The sequence below is a fragment of the Musa acuminata genome, chromosome BXJ1-5 (assembly GCF_036884655.1).
Source record: "Musa acuminata AAA Group cultivar baxijiao chromosome BXJ1-5, Cavendish_Baxijiao_AAA, whole genome shotgun sequence".
NCBI lineage: Eukaryota > Viridiplantae > Streptophyta > Magnoliopsida > Zingiberales > Musaceae > Musa > Musa acuminata.
The window spans coordinates 629,477-642,050 of NC_088331.1; the positions used below are offsets into that span (position 1 = coordinate 629,477).

Below are 12,574 nucleotides of genomic sequence, written 5' to 3' on the forward strand. Positions count from 1 at the left end.
AATCTAAGGTTGTCTTTTTATTGGAAAGAGGAAAACTTATAATTATCTTTCTAACAAACAAGAAGAAAATTTATATTTTTCTACCTTTAATCTTTGTATATGTTCATGAAGCCTTGAATGATACATGACAACTGTATCATGATAGGTTCCTATTATGATTTGTATCTCCTTATGAAAAAATATCGATATGCTAAAATTTATTTATTTATTTTTAAAAAAAATATAATTTTAATATTGTCTATAAATTTGATTCAACATGACTTGAATAACATTCTGCTTTCGTTTGAGAAAAGGTTGCATAAAAAAAAATTCAAATCGATATCAAATCGAACAAATTGTATATTGAGATGCGCGCCCTACAAGCATGCAATGTGAGGCTCACGTGTCACGTACCGTCGACCATTGCGCCCCACTCCACGGTTCGTCTGGCCCACCTCCTGGACGAACCGCGCTAATGACGTCAGCTCACGCGGCAAACGTGGAGGCGGGACCCGGTTTTCTGAGTTGGCTGACGCACAACCGTCCGCCCGAGCCCACTTGTCCACGCCGTTCCGTGGCTCCGGTCCGGAACCAATGACCGAGAATAAACCTTAGCCGTCAGTTCTTTTCTAGTATGCTTTTTCTACCTGGAAATTCGCACCCTCCAGTCACCTGCCTTTTCATTGAGATTCCACGTGGGACCCAATACCATGCCCCACGAGGAAACCGATTGGTAAACACGTAAAACATCTAAAAATCAATTAATTTTATCTTGTTTCTGCCCCCTTGCTCGAGAAAACGGCTGAGGTTGAGAGATTGAGTGAGAGAGAGAGAGAGAGAGGTTTATATGCGCGACCGCTGCAAGTGAGCTTGCGTCGGTAGCGTAAAGCTCGAGGAGGAGGAGATCTCTCGAGCTTGGGGAAGGAAGGAAAGGGAGGATGGAGAAGTACGAGGTGGTGCGGAACATTGGGTCGGGGAACTTCGGCGTGGCGAAGCTGATGCGCCACAAGGAGACCAAGGAACTCGTCGCCATGAAGTACATCGAGAGAGGCTACCGGGTGAGCCAGCCATCCCCATCTGATCCGATCTCACCTCGTGATCCCTCTTCTCTTCTCTGCTTGATTCGCTAAATGGAACCCTTTTTTTTGGGGGGGGGGGGTAGATCGACGAGAACGTGGCAAGGGAGATCGTCAACCACCGATCGCTCCGCCATCCCAATATCATTCGTTTCAAGGAGGTCGGGTCAAGCCCCAAATCGATTTATTTTCTCTTCCTTTTCCACTTTATCGTCACGGTCCGTATCAGATTTCTTTAGGTTGTGCTGACGCCGACGCATCTGGCGATCGTGATGGAGTACGCCGCGGGCGGCGAGCTCTTCGATCGGATCTGTGACGCCGGAAGATTCAGCGAAGACGAGGTCCTAATCGATCTACTTGATTCGAGAGAAATCGATCGATATGGGCATTGATTCGTATCGATTCCCTTCTTGCAGGCGAGGTATTTCTTCCAGCAGCTCATCTGCGGGGTCAGCTACTGCCATTTCCGGGTACTAATCAGCCAAAAAAAATCACTAATTTTCCTCGAGAAACCTAAGATTAATCCCACGAAAATTCTTCAGCAAATCTGCCACCGCGATCTGAAGCTGGAGAACACCCTGCTCGACGGGAGCCCCGCGCCGCGCCTCAAGATCTGCGATTTCGGCTACTCCAAGGTCCTCCCCTTTTCTACGATTCTCTAACAGCTCAATCCCTTCTTAAATATATGCTAACGTAGAGCGGTCTTCCATCAATCGGCCCAGTCGTCGCTGCTACACTCCAGGCCGAAATCGACGGTGGGTACGCCGGCGTACATCGCCCCGGAGGTCCTCTCCCGCCGTGAGTACGACGGAAAGGTGACTCGCTCCTCATCACTCCCTTACCATACCACCTGCAATCCTGCATGCTCCTATTATTTCCAAATAATATATCTTTCATATTATGATTACTATTAATTATGTTGAATTGGGGAAGAAGAAGACGACGGCGTCTTGTGAGTCGCCACCGCCATCCGTGGGAAGCGCATGGAGATTCGTGAAAATGGGTCCTCGCTCACGTCCCTAGTGCGGTGGCACGTGTCCTCTTTAGGAACTTGATCATTTAAGTGGTGATGGGATGTCTCTGATCAGTATTAGTGGATTGCCCCTAGCAACATTGGACGGTCCTTGTTCGAAGCATCATTCATGGTCTTTCAAGCTTTTATCTTTGACCAAGGACTCAATTTTGTTAGAGGTTGTAGGAAGACGAAGCTCAAGATACCAAATAGCCTCCACCGGAGTAGAATTAGCCTTGTCAAAAAATAATTTTTCTTTTAAGAATATATATATATATATATATATATATATATATATATATATATATGTTTTCATAGTTCGTAGTTCTTTCTCCAAATCAAGTTTACCAATAAATTCTAGAAACTTGTGTATACTCATTCGTTGATTGGTATGATAAAACAATATTAATTTTATCTTAGATATATATTTTTTTTATTTTTCTGACTCAAGTTGTGATCACAATTACAAGTGTTTGATGACTTCTTTGGATCGTTATTAAAGAGAGGATATATTAATTTTACTATAGGAAAATTTATTAGTACAAATGCACTGTTTCAAAGTTTTCAAAGATAGATTTATAAAACCATTTTTTAAATCATCATAATATTACAAAAGCTAAAAAGGTCTTTACAAGCTTTTCAATAAATGTTTGTCAAGTTAGACTCAATCAAAAAGTTCCACATTTCATGCTTGCTTTTCCATTTTGCTCTAGTTGTTAAATGGGATTATGATATGGCCCCATTGAAGTTGTCCAAAACAAAGTCCAATGATAGAAAAGTCTAGTATAGGCAAATTTAATTTGGAATATTATAACTTGTTGATTTTGTCCATCGGATCACAATATCTTGCTTATGTTGCCTGCTGTAAGCAAAATAGATTTGAACTTGAAAAAAACCAATCTCGTTCACTCGAAGTTTCTAAGTGAAACAAGGTATCCTGAATTAATTTGACCATGTCCAAAAATGGAGAACCTCACTTTCTGTAGGAGAATAGACTTAATTTAACATTTGATAATTCAAATCAAATGCCATATCTTGAGCCGGCCTCATCCTGTCAAGCTGAGTCACATTTAGTGATGTTGGTATGATTCGTGCATAATTTTCTGGCCTAATAAGCAAAAGCCGAAGGTGTGTCCCATCTCAATTCTCTGCCCAAATCTATCCTGACTTCAATTTTTCCTTCAAGTTATTGTGTCAATGGATCTATCGATCCAATTCAATGTAGAAGATATGAGATGGTTGCCTAGATAACAAAGGCATAGTGTAACAATGACAAGATCGAATACACATTAAGTGCTTCTTGGAATCAAATGTGTGAGAGAATCGGTACTGAATCAGATTGTCTGCACATTCAATGCTTCTAAGGGTAAGTAAAACAATGAATGTTCTTTTGCGGCTGGCCCTGGTCCTCATTTCTTGATTCTTTGGTACATGCCAGGATGATTTCTGATGTTTAGGTCCACATGCTTAATGATGCCTCACTCTACATTGTCTCTGATCGGTGGAAGACTCGTACCCTGTAACCCCCCGGTAAGGAAGGCCAATAGTGCTTAAAAGTGTGATTAGTTTCTTGGGTTTACTGTATCTAAGTTTGGCTGTTGGACAAGGTATTGAAAGCTATGATATCTCACACGAGCAAGCTTGCCATTCTTCGTATACTCTGATGACTGCAGTAGCTTGCCTGTTGTTTTCAAACTTGCGTATCGAGTTACTCGTCGATCTAATTTTGTGCTAGAATACTGTGGTGTAGCAAGCAGATGTATGGTCATGTGGAGTAACTCTCTATGTCATGCTAGTAGGAGCATACCCATTTGAAGACCAACGTGATCCGAAGAACTTCCGGAAGGCCATTGGGGTAAAGTTCTATCATGTATTACTTACAATGCACAAGGACATTCTTTGATTTATCTGGACATTGGACTGCCACAGAGAATAATGTCAGTTCAGTACAAGATACCAGACCATGTGCACATATCTCAGGACTGCAAGCAGCTCATCTCCCGGATCTTTGTTGCTAATCCAATGAAGGTAGTGCATAATGCCTGGTAAACTTTGTTCAATTCTCTGTCTGTATGATGCAATTGACTGGTGTTCGATGCAGAGGCTTACCATAAGGGAAATCAAAAGCCACCCTTGGTTCCTGAAGAACTTGCCCAGGGAGCTCACAGAAACAGCACAAGCTCTGTACTACAAGAGGGATAACAATGCTCCTACCTACTCCACCCAAAGCGTTGATGAGATCATGAGCATATTAACGGAAGCCAGGGCACATCGGAAGTTGTCACGGCCCATCCTGGGGTGTCCAGAGGATGAGTCGGAAGAAGAGGAGGCCAAGGATGAGAAAGAAGAAGACGATGAGTATGATAATACCGTGAAGGCTGTCGGTGAATTCGGGTTCAATTGATAGGTAAAGGTGTTTGCACTTAATTATATGTAAATTAGAATGAGGGTTGAAATAATTTTGCCTACCATTTTGATGCTTGTGTTTATGGTTGACCGATTTCAAGTTTATTTCGTGTCTCTGTTTATAATCTATGTTTGGTCATGACGTTGTAGCATTTGTATACTTTGAGATTTAGTCACACATTTTCTATATATAAAAAAAAGCACATGTAAATTCAAGTTTAAACACCGTTGGAAATATCAAAATACATATATTCTCGCAAAAGGTAATGTTATATATATATATATATATCCATTCCATCATTCAGACTATTATTTGCTTATGATAGTTAGATTATCATTTGCCTTTTTTCAAAATACCCAGAAACATAATTTCCTCATATATTATAATTAAGAATAATAAAAGAATATTAATTCGTGTTACTAGTAAAGTATGCAAGTAAAATAGGCTTAAGTTTGAATCTCGGAAAAAAATACATGCACAAGGAAGATGGAGATCAAGAAATTTGGAGTGAGTTCAATTTCGTAAGAACATATCAAAAAGGGGAGAATAAAATTTTTTCTCTTTTGCAAGTATATCGATCTCAAATTTGCTAGTTAAAATTTTGGACATTCTAACTTAGAAAAATATTGTTTCATTGTTTTTTAAAACAAATAATTCCCAATTTTATTCCTTTTAAAAATATTTAATAATAAAATTTTTAAGGATAAATTCTTTAAAAAAAAATCAGAGTTTTAAGATTTATCCTGATTTTAATTGTTATTAAAATTATTGGATACCATCCCATCCCCCTTCGTTCGTTTCTTCGCGACGAAGGAATCCCAAAGAGTCCCGCGCGCTTCTATATAAACCACTCGACGGCCGTACGACGAGCCCCATGAGCAGTGGATCATCTCGACTGTCGATTTCAGCCGTCCTCATCTCTTCCCTTTTATTCTTCTCTCGATCGATCCTGTCGTCAATGGCGGAGGCCACCACGAAGCCGGACGAAGCCACCGTGCAAATCGTCTACGTCGAGAAGCCCGAGGCCGAGGAACCCGAGGCCTTCCACATCCGAACCCTCGCCGCTGTCCTCGGCAGGTCGACCGATCTCGCTCCTTTTGGATCCGCGTTCCTTCCTAGGGCTAGGGTTGCGGATTGCGTGGTGGAGATCTGATCTCCACGTCCTCGCATCGAGGATTAGGGTTTTGGATTCTGTGGTAACGTTCTGATTTTTGTTGCTCTTGCAGCGAGGAGGCCGCTACGGACGCCGTGATCTATCACTACAAGCACGCCACGAGCGGGTTCTCGGCTAAGCTGACCCAGTCGCAGGTCGAGCAATTGTCAAGTGAGTTCTTCTTGCTTTGTCATTTCTTATTTCCTGATTGATTTTGGGCAGATCTGATGCGTTGCAGAACCCAAGATCTTTGGTAAATCACATAAAAGTTTGATTTTTGTCATACTCGTCCTCTTTGCTTTTAGTTATTTTTTAAAATAATTTTTTTGGTACTAATTGATTGTGTATTATATAGGGAAGAATTTTATCTTAATTCTGCTTTTTGGTGTAGAAAAAAAAAATCTTTCAAGATATCTTTGTGAAAGAAAACTGTCTTGTTGATGATTCCTTTTGTTTGGGACATTGCTGGCATCTAGTCATAGAAACATGGTCATTAGGGCTCTAATTAGCACGACGCCTCTCTATATACATGCTTGAATTAGAAGTTCTCAATTATTCTTCATTAAGGCCTTCAGACGATGCCCTAAACATGGTGTAACTTGCTTTTTCATCTGAAATACCAACTTGGTCAATGTCTTAAAATTGCCTAATTGGCAGAATGAATTTTTCAACCGATTTGCCAGTAAATTATGGGTGGAATTAGCGTTGATATTTTTCTTTTCTTTTTTATGCTGGCAACAATTGTATCTTCTGACTATCCAGTTTCATGTTTTAAGTGACCCTCAAACCTTTTATATATTGCCTCGACTGCAACTATATTCTTTTGGTATCTCTATCTGCTTTGAAGTATTGAACTTTCCCAGAGTCCTTGTGCATTCTTTTGTTCTTTGAGGTCGATCAGTAGACACTTGTTAATTTTACTGGCTATTTTTAATCACAATGTCAAGCTTGGGAGTTGATTCCGGTCCTATCGGAACAGACGTCTCTTTTGCACAACTCTAGATGATGAAACATGCTGGCTGTGTGTACTTGAATAACACAATGGTAACTCGAAACTCAAAATTCTGATAAAGTCGTCTCCCGAACTACAGGGGCAAATTTAACAGGAAATTTCAAGAGGCATCCTAAATGAATGGGAAATGGCCATAAGCAGATTCACTTAACCTCAATGCCCAATGTTGCTCATATTTCATCACCTAATGAATCATAAGATACATGTATCTGTAAGATGGTGTGACAATGTCATAGTAGTGGTCGTGACTACTTATATTGCTTTGCATCTGTGCTGATGACCATCTCTGTTTTCCATACGCCGGTTGGTTGTTCAAACCAACCATGTTGTTAAACCTACAAGTTTCATCATACGGTGTCTGTTTCTATCTTTTTTGAATATGTGAATATGCAGTTGTGTCCGGTTGGGAGTTATCGTGGTAAATATTATGTTATATTATGTTTTAACTCTTATTATTCAGTAGCTTTTTAAGCCATCAAGTATGCATTTTTGTTCTTAACCTGTGATCTACACTGTGAGGAAACTTTTGAACAGTCGTGTTGTCCTATGCATCTATTATTTCATTTTCTCTAAGCCTTTTAATGTATTCGTTTTCCCATTAAATTGATTTTGCAGGGCAACCAGGCGTCCTTCAGGTTGTACCTAGTAGGACCTACAACCTCCATGGATCCAGAGGAGGCACTTCTGGAGTCATGGGGTTGTGAGCTCATATGGCAGGAAATAAATAATGGATGTTCGATATCCATAAGTGAAGTTTATCTACAATGTAGCAATGACTTGATATCTGAATAATAGCTCAACCTGGTTGGTCTTCCTGATGTATGATACTGGTTGTGTAATCTCTCTTTTGTTCGATTGCAAAGTTATATGGAACTGAAACTAAAAAAGCAGTTGACGAGAGTTATGTAATCCTGCTCGTTTAAAATTGGTGTGTCGAAATTGTGTTTTGCATGGTGTTCACATTTCCAAATTTTACGGTACAAGTTTGTCATATGATCTCTCATCTGTTATGTTTTTGTAAAGAACTCAAGGATCATTGAAAAATTCAGAAACTGCAAACCATGGCGGTGGATAATTTCCCCCAAACTGTGTCGGTCAAGCTTGGTTTGATCATAACATTAAATCATAAGTTTTTAGATTTATTTTAAATATGTTAAGTGGTCTCAAAATTCTCTAAATTGGTTAAATGAAATCTCGGTCATCAATTGCTTGATGATCCATGACATGACATGACATGACATGAGGTCCACCCACCCGCATGGATTTAATAGAATGACGTAACACTTGGAACACCTCCATAGATAGGAACAAGAGAAGAAAGCTAGAGTTTGACTAATATAATAATAATCTGCAATACACAAGCCCTGTTCGTAAAACACAACTATCATTCAATCATAAACATCGAGCACATGCATATTTTATTATGAGCATGAAAACATGAGGGAGATGATTCACAGCCACCAAAAAGAAGACTTTACGAAAAGATTAATTCCAAAAGTAATCTTCCCCTTAATTCTTTTCGTTTCATGTCCCTCACTCGTTTACATGCAGCAGTATTCTCCCTTTAGGAAGAATGTCCGGGTGAAGTCGTCTCTGAGGACACACACAAGAAAGAACGAGTGGTCCATTGATTCACTGCACTCTGGCCCACCGTTGCCATCACAGTGATGGAACCCATCGGAGCGGTGATCTGACCGCCCGGGTGGGGGGTGGGGAGGGGCCCGCCTTCCCGCATTTGTCCGAATCCGCTCGCCACCTCAGCGCTGACGTCGTCTCTCCTCTGGATTCCACCCCGCTTTCCGCCTCCCTGCCTCTTGCTTCCGTTGCTCCTTCAGAACACTCTCCCTCTCTTAACCGGTTTCTTCATTGGATAAATTATGTAGTATCGAAAAAGAATTTATGGGCTATTATTATTGTGATGCGAACGCATTTGATATCCGCTAATTTCATCCAACTCAAATAACTAATCAATTGCTCAATCAAATCCAAATCTATTTATCATATTATTATATCTTCCCAATTGTTGATATATATATATATATATATATATATATATATATATAATAATTCATATATTAAATACATAAATTATTTTTCAAAAAAATATAATTTTATTTTATAAGGAACAAGTTAAGAGAACTACGGTTTTATTGAATTTTCTATTTTTAGATGATTTTATTATTTTTAATAAATAATAATAATTTTTTAGATTAATTCTATAACCGAACATAGATATTATTTATCTATAAGTGTAACACCATAAAGTTTATTTAACTCATGTTAATCATTTAATATAATAAATAAAGGAATTTTTTATTTTATAAATGATTTTAAAGGATTTTTCGATTGAATTTGGAAGTATTCATCAGCCAACCCTATATCTAATCATGTAATAATTTTTTTAATAACCTATAAAGTGATTTTTTTAAGGTAAATTGTCTTTCTTTTAATTTTAAGGGGGAACACGTTAAGTGAAGGAGTTGGAGAGGAGTAGCAGAAACTGCTACCTCGCCTCATCTTCCGATTTATTTATTCTCTGATGGTGAACAAAACAAAGAGGTCAAACAGAAACAACGACGAAGAGGAAGGGAGAGGGATAGAGAGGGCGAGAAGTCTATGGACGAGGAGGTGGAGTTAGATCAGGACTTAGACGCCTTAAACAAGTTTATGACATCGGAGATGGATCGAAGGTGACGAGCTGCCCAGGGGAGGGGGTGTTGCGGGATCTATTTGACTGCTTCAAGCTCGTTCGATCCCTTTTGTAAGTGTTTCTCTCTTTCTTTGGGGGTTTGGTGATGGATAAGTTGGAAAAAGAGGATCTTGCGAGTTGCCCTTGTAAAAAAAACCCATCTTTTGGTACTCTGTGTGTTGCTGGTTGTTGCAGGGTTTGGATCGGATTCTTTTTTCTTGTTGTTGTTGTGTTTTTGCTTGGTAGCTCGAGGTGCTATATTTTCCAATATTTGTTATCTTTTTTAAGGCTCTCTTGCTTTGTTTCTTCTTTAATTTGCCTTTAGAGACTATTATTCTTTCTTAAACTCTGCTGGATCTCTCTCCTTGAGTCCTACGATTTATGTTGGCCTGTGGTTTCGATGCTGATCTGGTGAGATAGATGTGAGAAAGTTGAGATTTTGGGTTTGTAGAATATGTTTTACATATTTTAGTTTTTGGATTTGTGGTTTTAGACTTATGTTTCTTTGTAGAAATTGCTAGATCTCTCCTAAGCCCTTTAAACATTTGTTGGCATGTGCTTTTGATGATGCTGCTTTGGTGATATAGATATGAGAACGATTAGATTTTGGGGATGTGAAAAATGTTTTACCTTTGGGGTGCTATGGTTTTATATACTGTCATTCCTCCTTTTAATTACTGAAGAAAATATTTTTCTTGTAATGTTCAAGGCAAGTAGGTGTTTTTATCCAGCTTTAGCCTGATATATTGAGGAAAGTTGATGAAATACCTTTTTATAGCTTTTGTCTGAAAAAAAAAAAACTGAAAAAATTCCCACCAGTTTGGAATTAGAAACTTGGGAAAAAAAATTTCGCAGCATCCAATTCAACTCCAGGAGAAGAGAAAAAACATCAAAATGAAAGAACTGCCTAGATACAAGGTTTAACAAAATAATCAACAAAGGTTCATCTTTAACATACGGCATCAGGAAACTAGTGCTAGCTTGTTCCTTTATTTGTCAAAGACCTAGTACTCGTTTTGTTGATTTCCACCTTTTTTATGATCTTACTGGTGTAATTATGGAGATCCGATCACTTGGAATCGTGCAGAAAATTATAGGAGCTAGAATTGTATCTTCCATGGGTCTGCTGTTTCTTCTTCATTGGGTTCTCCAAAGAACTAGATTTTCAAGATACTACCGTTAACAATTTCTGTATTTTCTCTATTTTGTTACAATAGCTTTCTCCCTGATCCCTTACACTTTCATTAATGCAGTCTCTTGAAGTGGTCGATTGGTTTCATTGTTTGTGAACTGTTGCAGGTTTGCTCGAGGACCTGGTTCTTGAGAAATGGTTTTCAACTGGTCCTTTGTGCAAATGGCACGTTAGCAATGACAGTCTTGGTGAAAAGAAGAGAGAGTTAATGCTGTGGACTTGTGTGTGTAGATTCAGGTGCTAAAATGGATTTTAAGCTGAGAAGACCTCTAGAGGCATCATCAAATGCTTCTTCGTCCATGATGAGTGAGATCTCAAGAAATCTCAAGCCAGGCCTGCCATTCATCCCATGTGATTCCACTAATATATGCTATGGTGCTAGACAGGAGCAATCCTTCTCCGAGTTCCCTCCACCTCAGGTAACACAGTGTCATGGCTTGTATGCTCGGGAGCAAAAGACAGAAACCAAAAACCAGCTTGAACCTTCTTCGGCAGTAAATGATTTAGTCATGGATTGGAACCCTAGACTGATGCTAAGCAACCTGTCATTCCTTGAGCAAAAGATCCACCAAGTTCAGGATATTGTTCGATCAATAATTAGCCAGGAAGGCCGAGCTAATGAGTTGGCAGCACAGCAGCAGCTTGTCACAGCAGATCTAACTTACATCATTATTCAATTGATCTCGACGGCTGGCACTCTTCTTCCCAACATCAAGAATGCACTCCTATCAGCTACTCCTCCTGTTGCTCAGACAGGTGTCGTGGCTAACTTGCCTGTGAATGCTAGTCAGAAACATCATGAGGTCTTGTCGGTGGAGTTAGCCAAAGCTTCCGAGTATGATGAGCTTATCAAAGATTTGAATAGTGGTGGTGAAGGAGATGAGTTAATTAAATGTTTGAATAATTCTGTGGCCGAAGTATCAGAGTCCATCCCTATTGAAGACCATGACATCAAGGATTATGATGATGGTATGGATGGAGAGAACCTCCCCCCTGGTTCTTATGAAGTTCTGCAACTGGAAAAAGAGGAGATTTTGGCACCACATACCCATTTCTGTTTGATCTGTGGAAAGGGGTTCAAGAGAGATGCAAACTTAAGGATGCACATGAGAGGTCATGGCGACGAGTACAAGACTGCAGCTGCTCTTGCTAAGCCTAGCAAGGAAGCAAGCTCAGAACCAGCAATAATAAGGAGATACTCATGCCCCTTTGTCGGCTGCAAGCGGAACAAAGAGCACAAGAAGTTCCAACCCCTCAAGACAATTCTGTGCGTGAAGAACCATTACAAGAGAAGCCACTGTGACAAAAGCTATACCTGCAGTCGATGCAAAACCAAGAAATTTTCGGTTATTGCAGACCTGAAAACACATGAGAAGCACTGTGGCAGGGACAAGTGGATTTGTTCGTGCGGGACAACATTTTCAAGAAAGGATAAGTTGTTTGGGCATGTTGCTCTCTTCCAAGGTCATACCCCAGCCATTCCCATGGATGATGCCAAAGTTTCAGGAATGTCAGATCATGTACAGGTCGGTGAAACAACGAACGGAATGGTGGCAAACATGGGCTACAACTTTAGTGGCAATGCCTCGGACGATGCTCAAAGTCTCGACATAAAAGATGTTGACGACGGCCAGGGTTATTTCTCACCCATGAACTTTGATGCATGCAACTTTGGGGGACTTGATGAATTTCCTCGTTCTGCATACGATGTTTCCGAAAGCCCTTTCTCTTTCCTTTCGACTGGCACTTGCAGTTTCATTCCGAGAAATGGCGAAAACTAAGTGCCAGCCTGCAGGGATGATCAATTGCTCAGAACATCAATATCTAGTTGCATAATAAGTCGTGTTGTATGATTTGGCTAGTTTCTTCTTTTGCCTTGCTTTTTGTGGGTAAAGGAACCATTGCAGATCCATCCTTTGTGTAGTATGTACTCCATGAATATGACCCATGGTGTTATCTCAAAGCTTGGCTTTTCCTTAAATGATTCTCTATTGTTCTCACTGTGAGATCATAAATATATATGTGATGGTTTAAGCATTCTAACATTATGGAAT

The 12,574-nt window shown here is 39.8% G+C and overlaps 3 protein-coding genes across 4 annotated transcripts; all 3 read left to right on the plus strand.

Moving 5' to 3' along the window:
* The first annotated feature begins 776 nt into the window (after positions 1-776).
* On the plus strand, positions 777-4,598 carry LOC103983647 (serine/threonine-protein kinase SAPK7). 2 transcript variants are annotated; one of them, XM_009400902.3, is made up of 9 exons: positions 777-1,037; positions 1,142-1,216; positions 1,295-1,396; positions 1,472-1,525; positions 1,598-1,690; positions 1,778-1,870; positions 3,818-3,922; positions 3,997-4,095; positions 4,169-4,598. In XM_009400902.3, the coding sequence occupies exons 1-9, from the start codon at positions 918-920 to the stop codon at positions 4,469-4,471; spliced, it is 1,044 nt and encodes a 347-aa protein (XP_009399177.2). In that variant the 5' UTR covers positions 777-917; the 3' UTR covers positions 4,472-4,598. The 2 variants fall into 2 exon arrangements, with proteins under 2 accessions (XP_009399177.2, XP_065037372.1); XM_065181300.1 differs by having other exon boundaries at positions 1,003-1,037; positions 1,285-1,396.
* A 700-nt stretch (positions 4,599-5,298) lies between these two features.
* LOC135672861 (subtilisin-like protease SBT3.9) lies at positions 5,299-7,548 on the plus strand. The gene is made up of 3 exons (XM_065181301.1): positions 5,299-5,551; positions 5,701-5,798; positions 7,255-7,548. Exons 1-3 carry the CDS (start codon positions 5,349-5,351, stop codon positions 7,341-7,343), a joined length of 390 nt encoding a protein of 129 aa, XP_065037373.1. The 5' UTR covers positions 5,299-5,348; the 3' UTR covers positions 7,344-7,548.
* A 1,644-nt stretch (positions 7,549-9,192) lies between these two features.
* Positions 9,193-12,520, plus strand: LOC135672862 (zinc finger protein STOP1 homolog). The gene is made up of 2 exons (XM_065181302.1): positions 9,193-9,400; positions 10,628-12,520. The coding sequence occupies exon 2, from the start codon at positions 10,766-10,768 to the stop codon at positions 12,299-12,301; it is 1,536 nt and encodes a 511-aa protein (XP_065037374.1). The 5' UTR covers positions 9,193-9,400; positions 10,628-10,765; the 3' UTR covers positions 12,302-12,520.
* Positions 12,521-12,574: the final 54 nt, after the last annotated feature.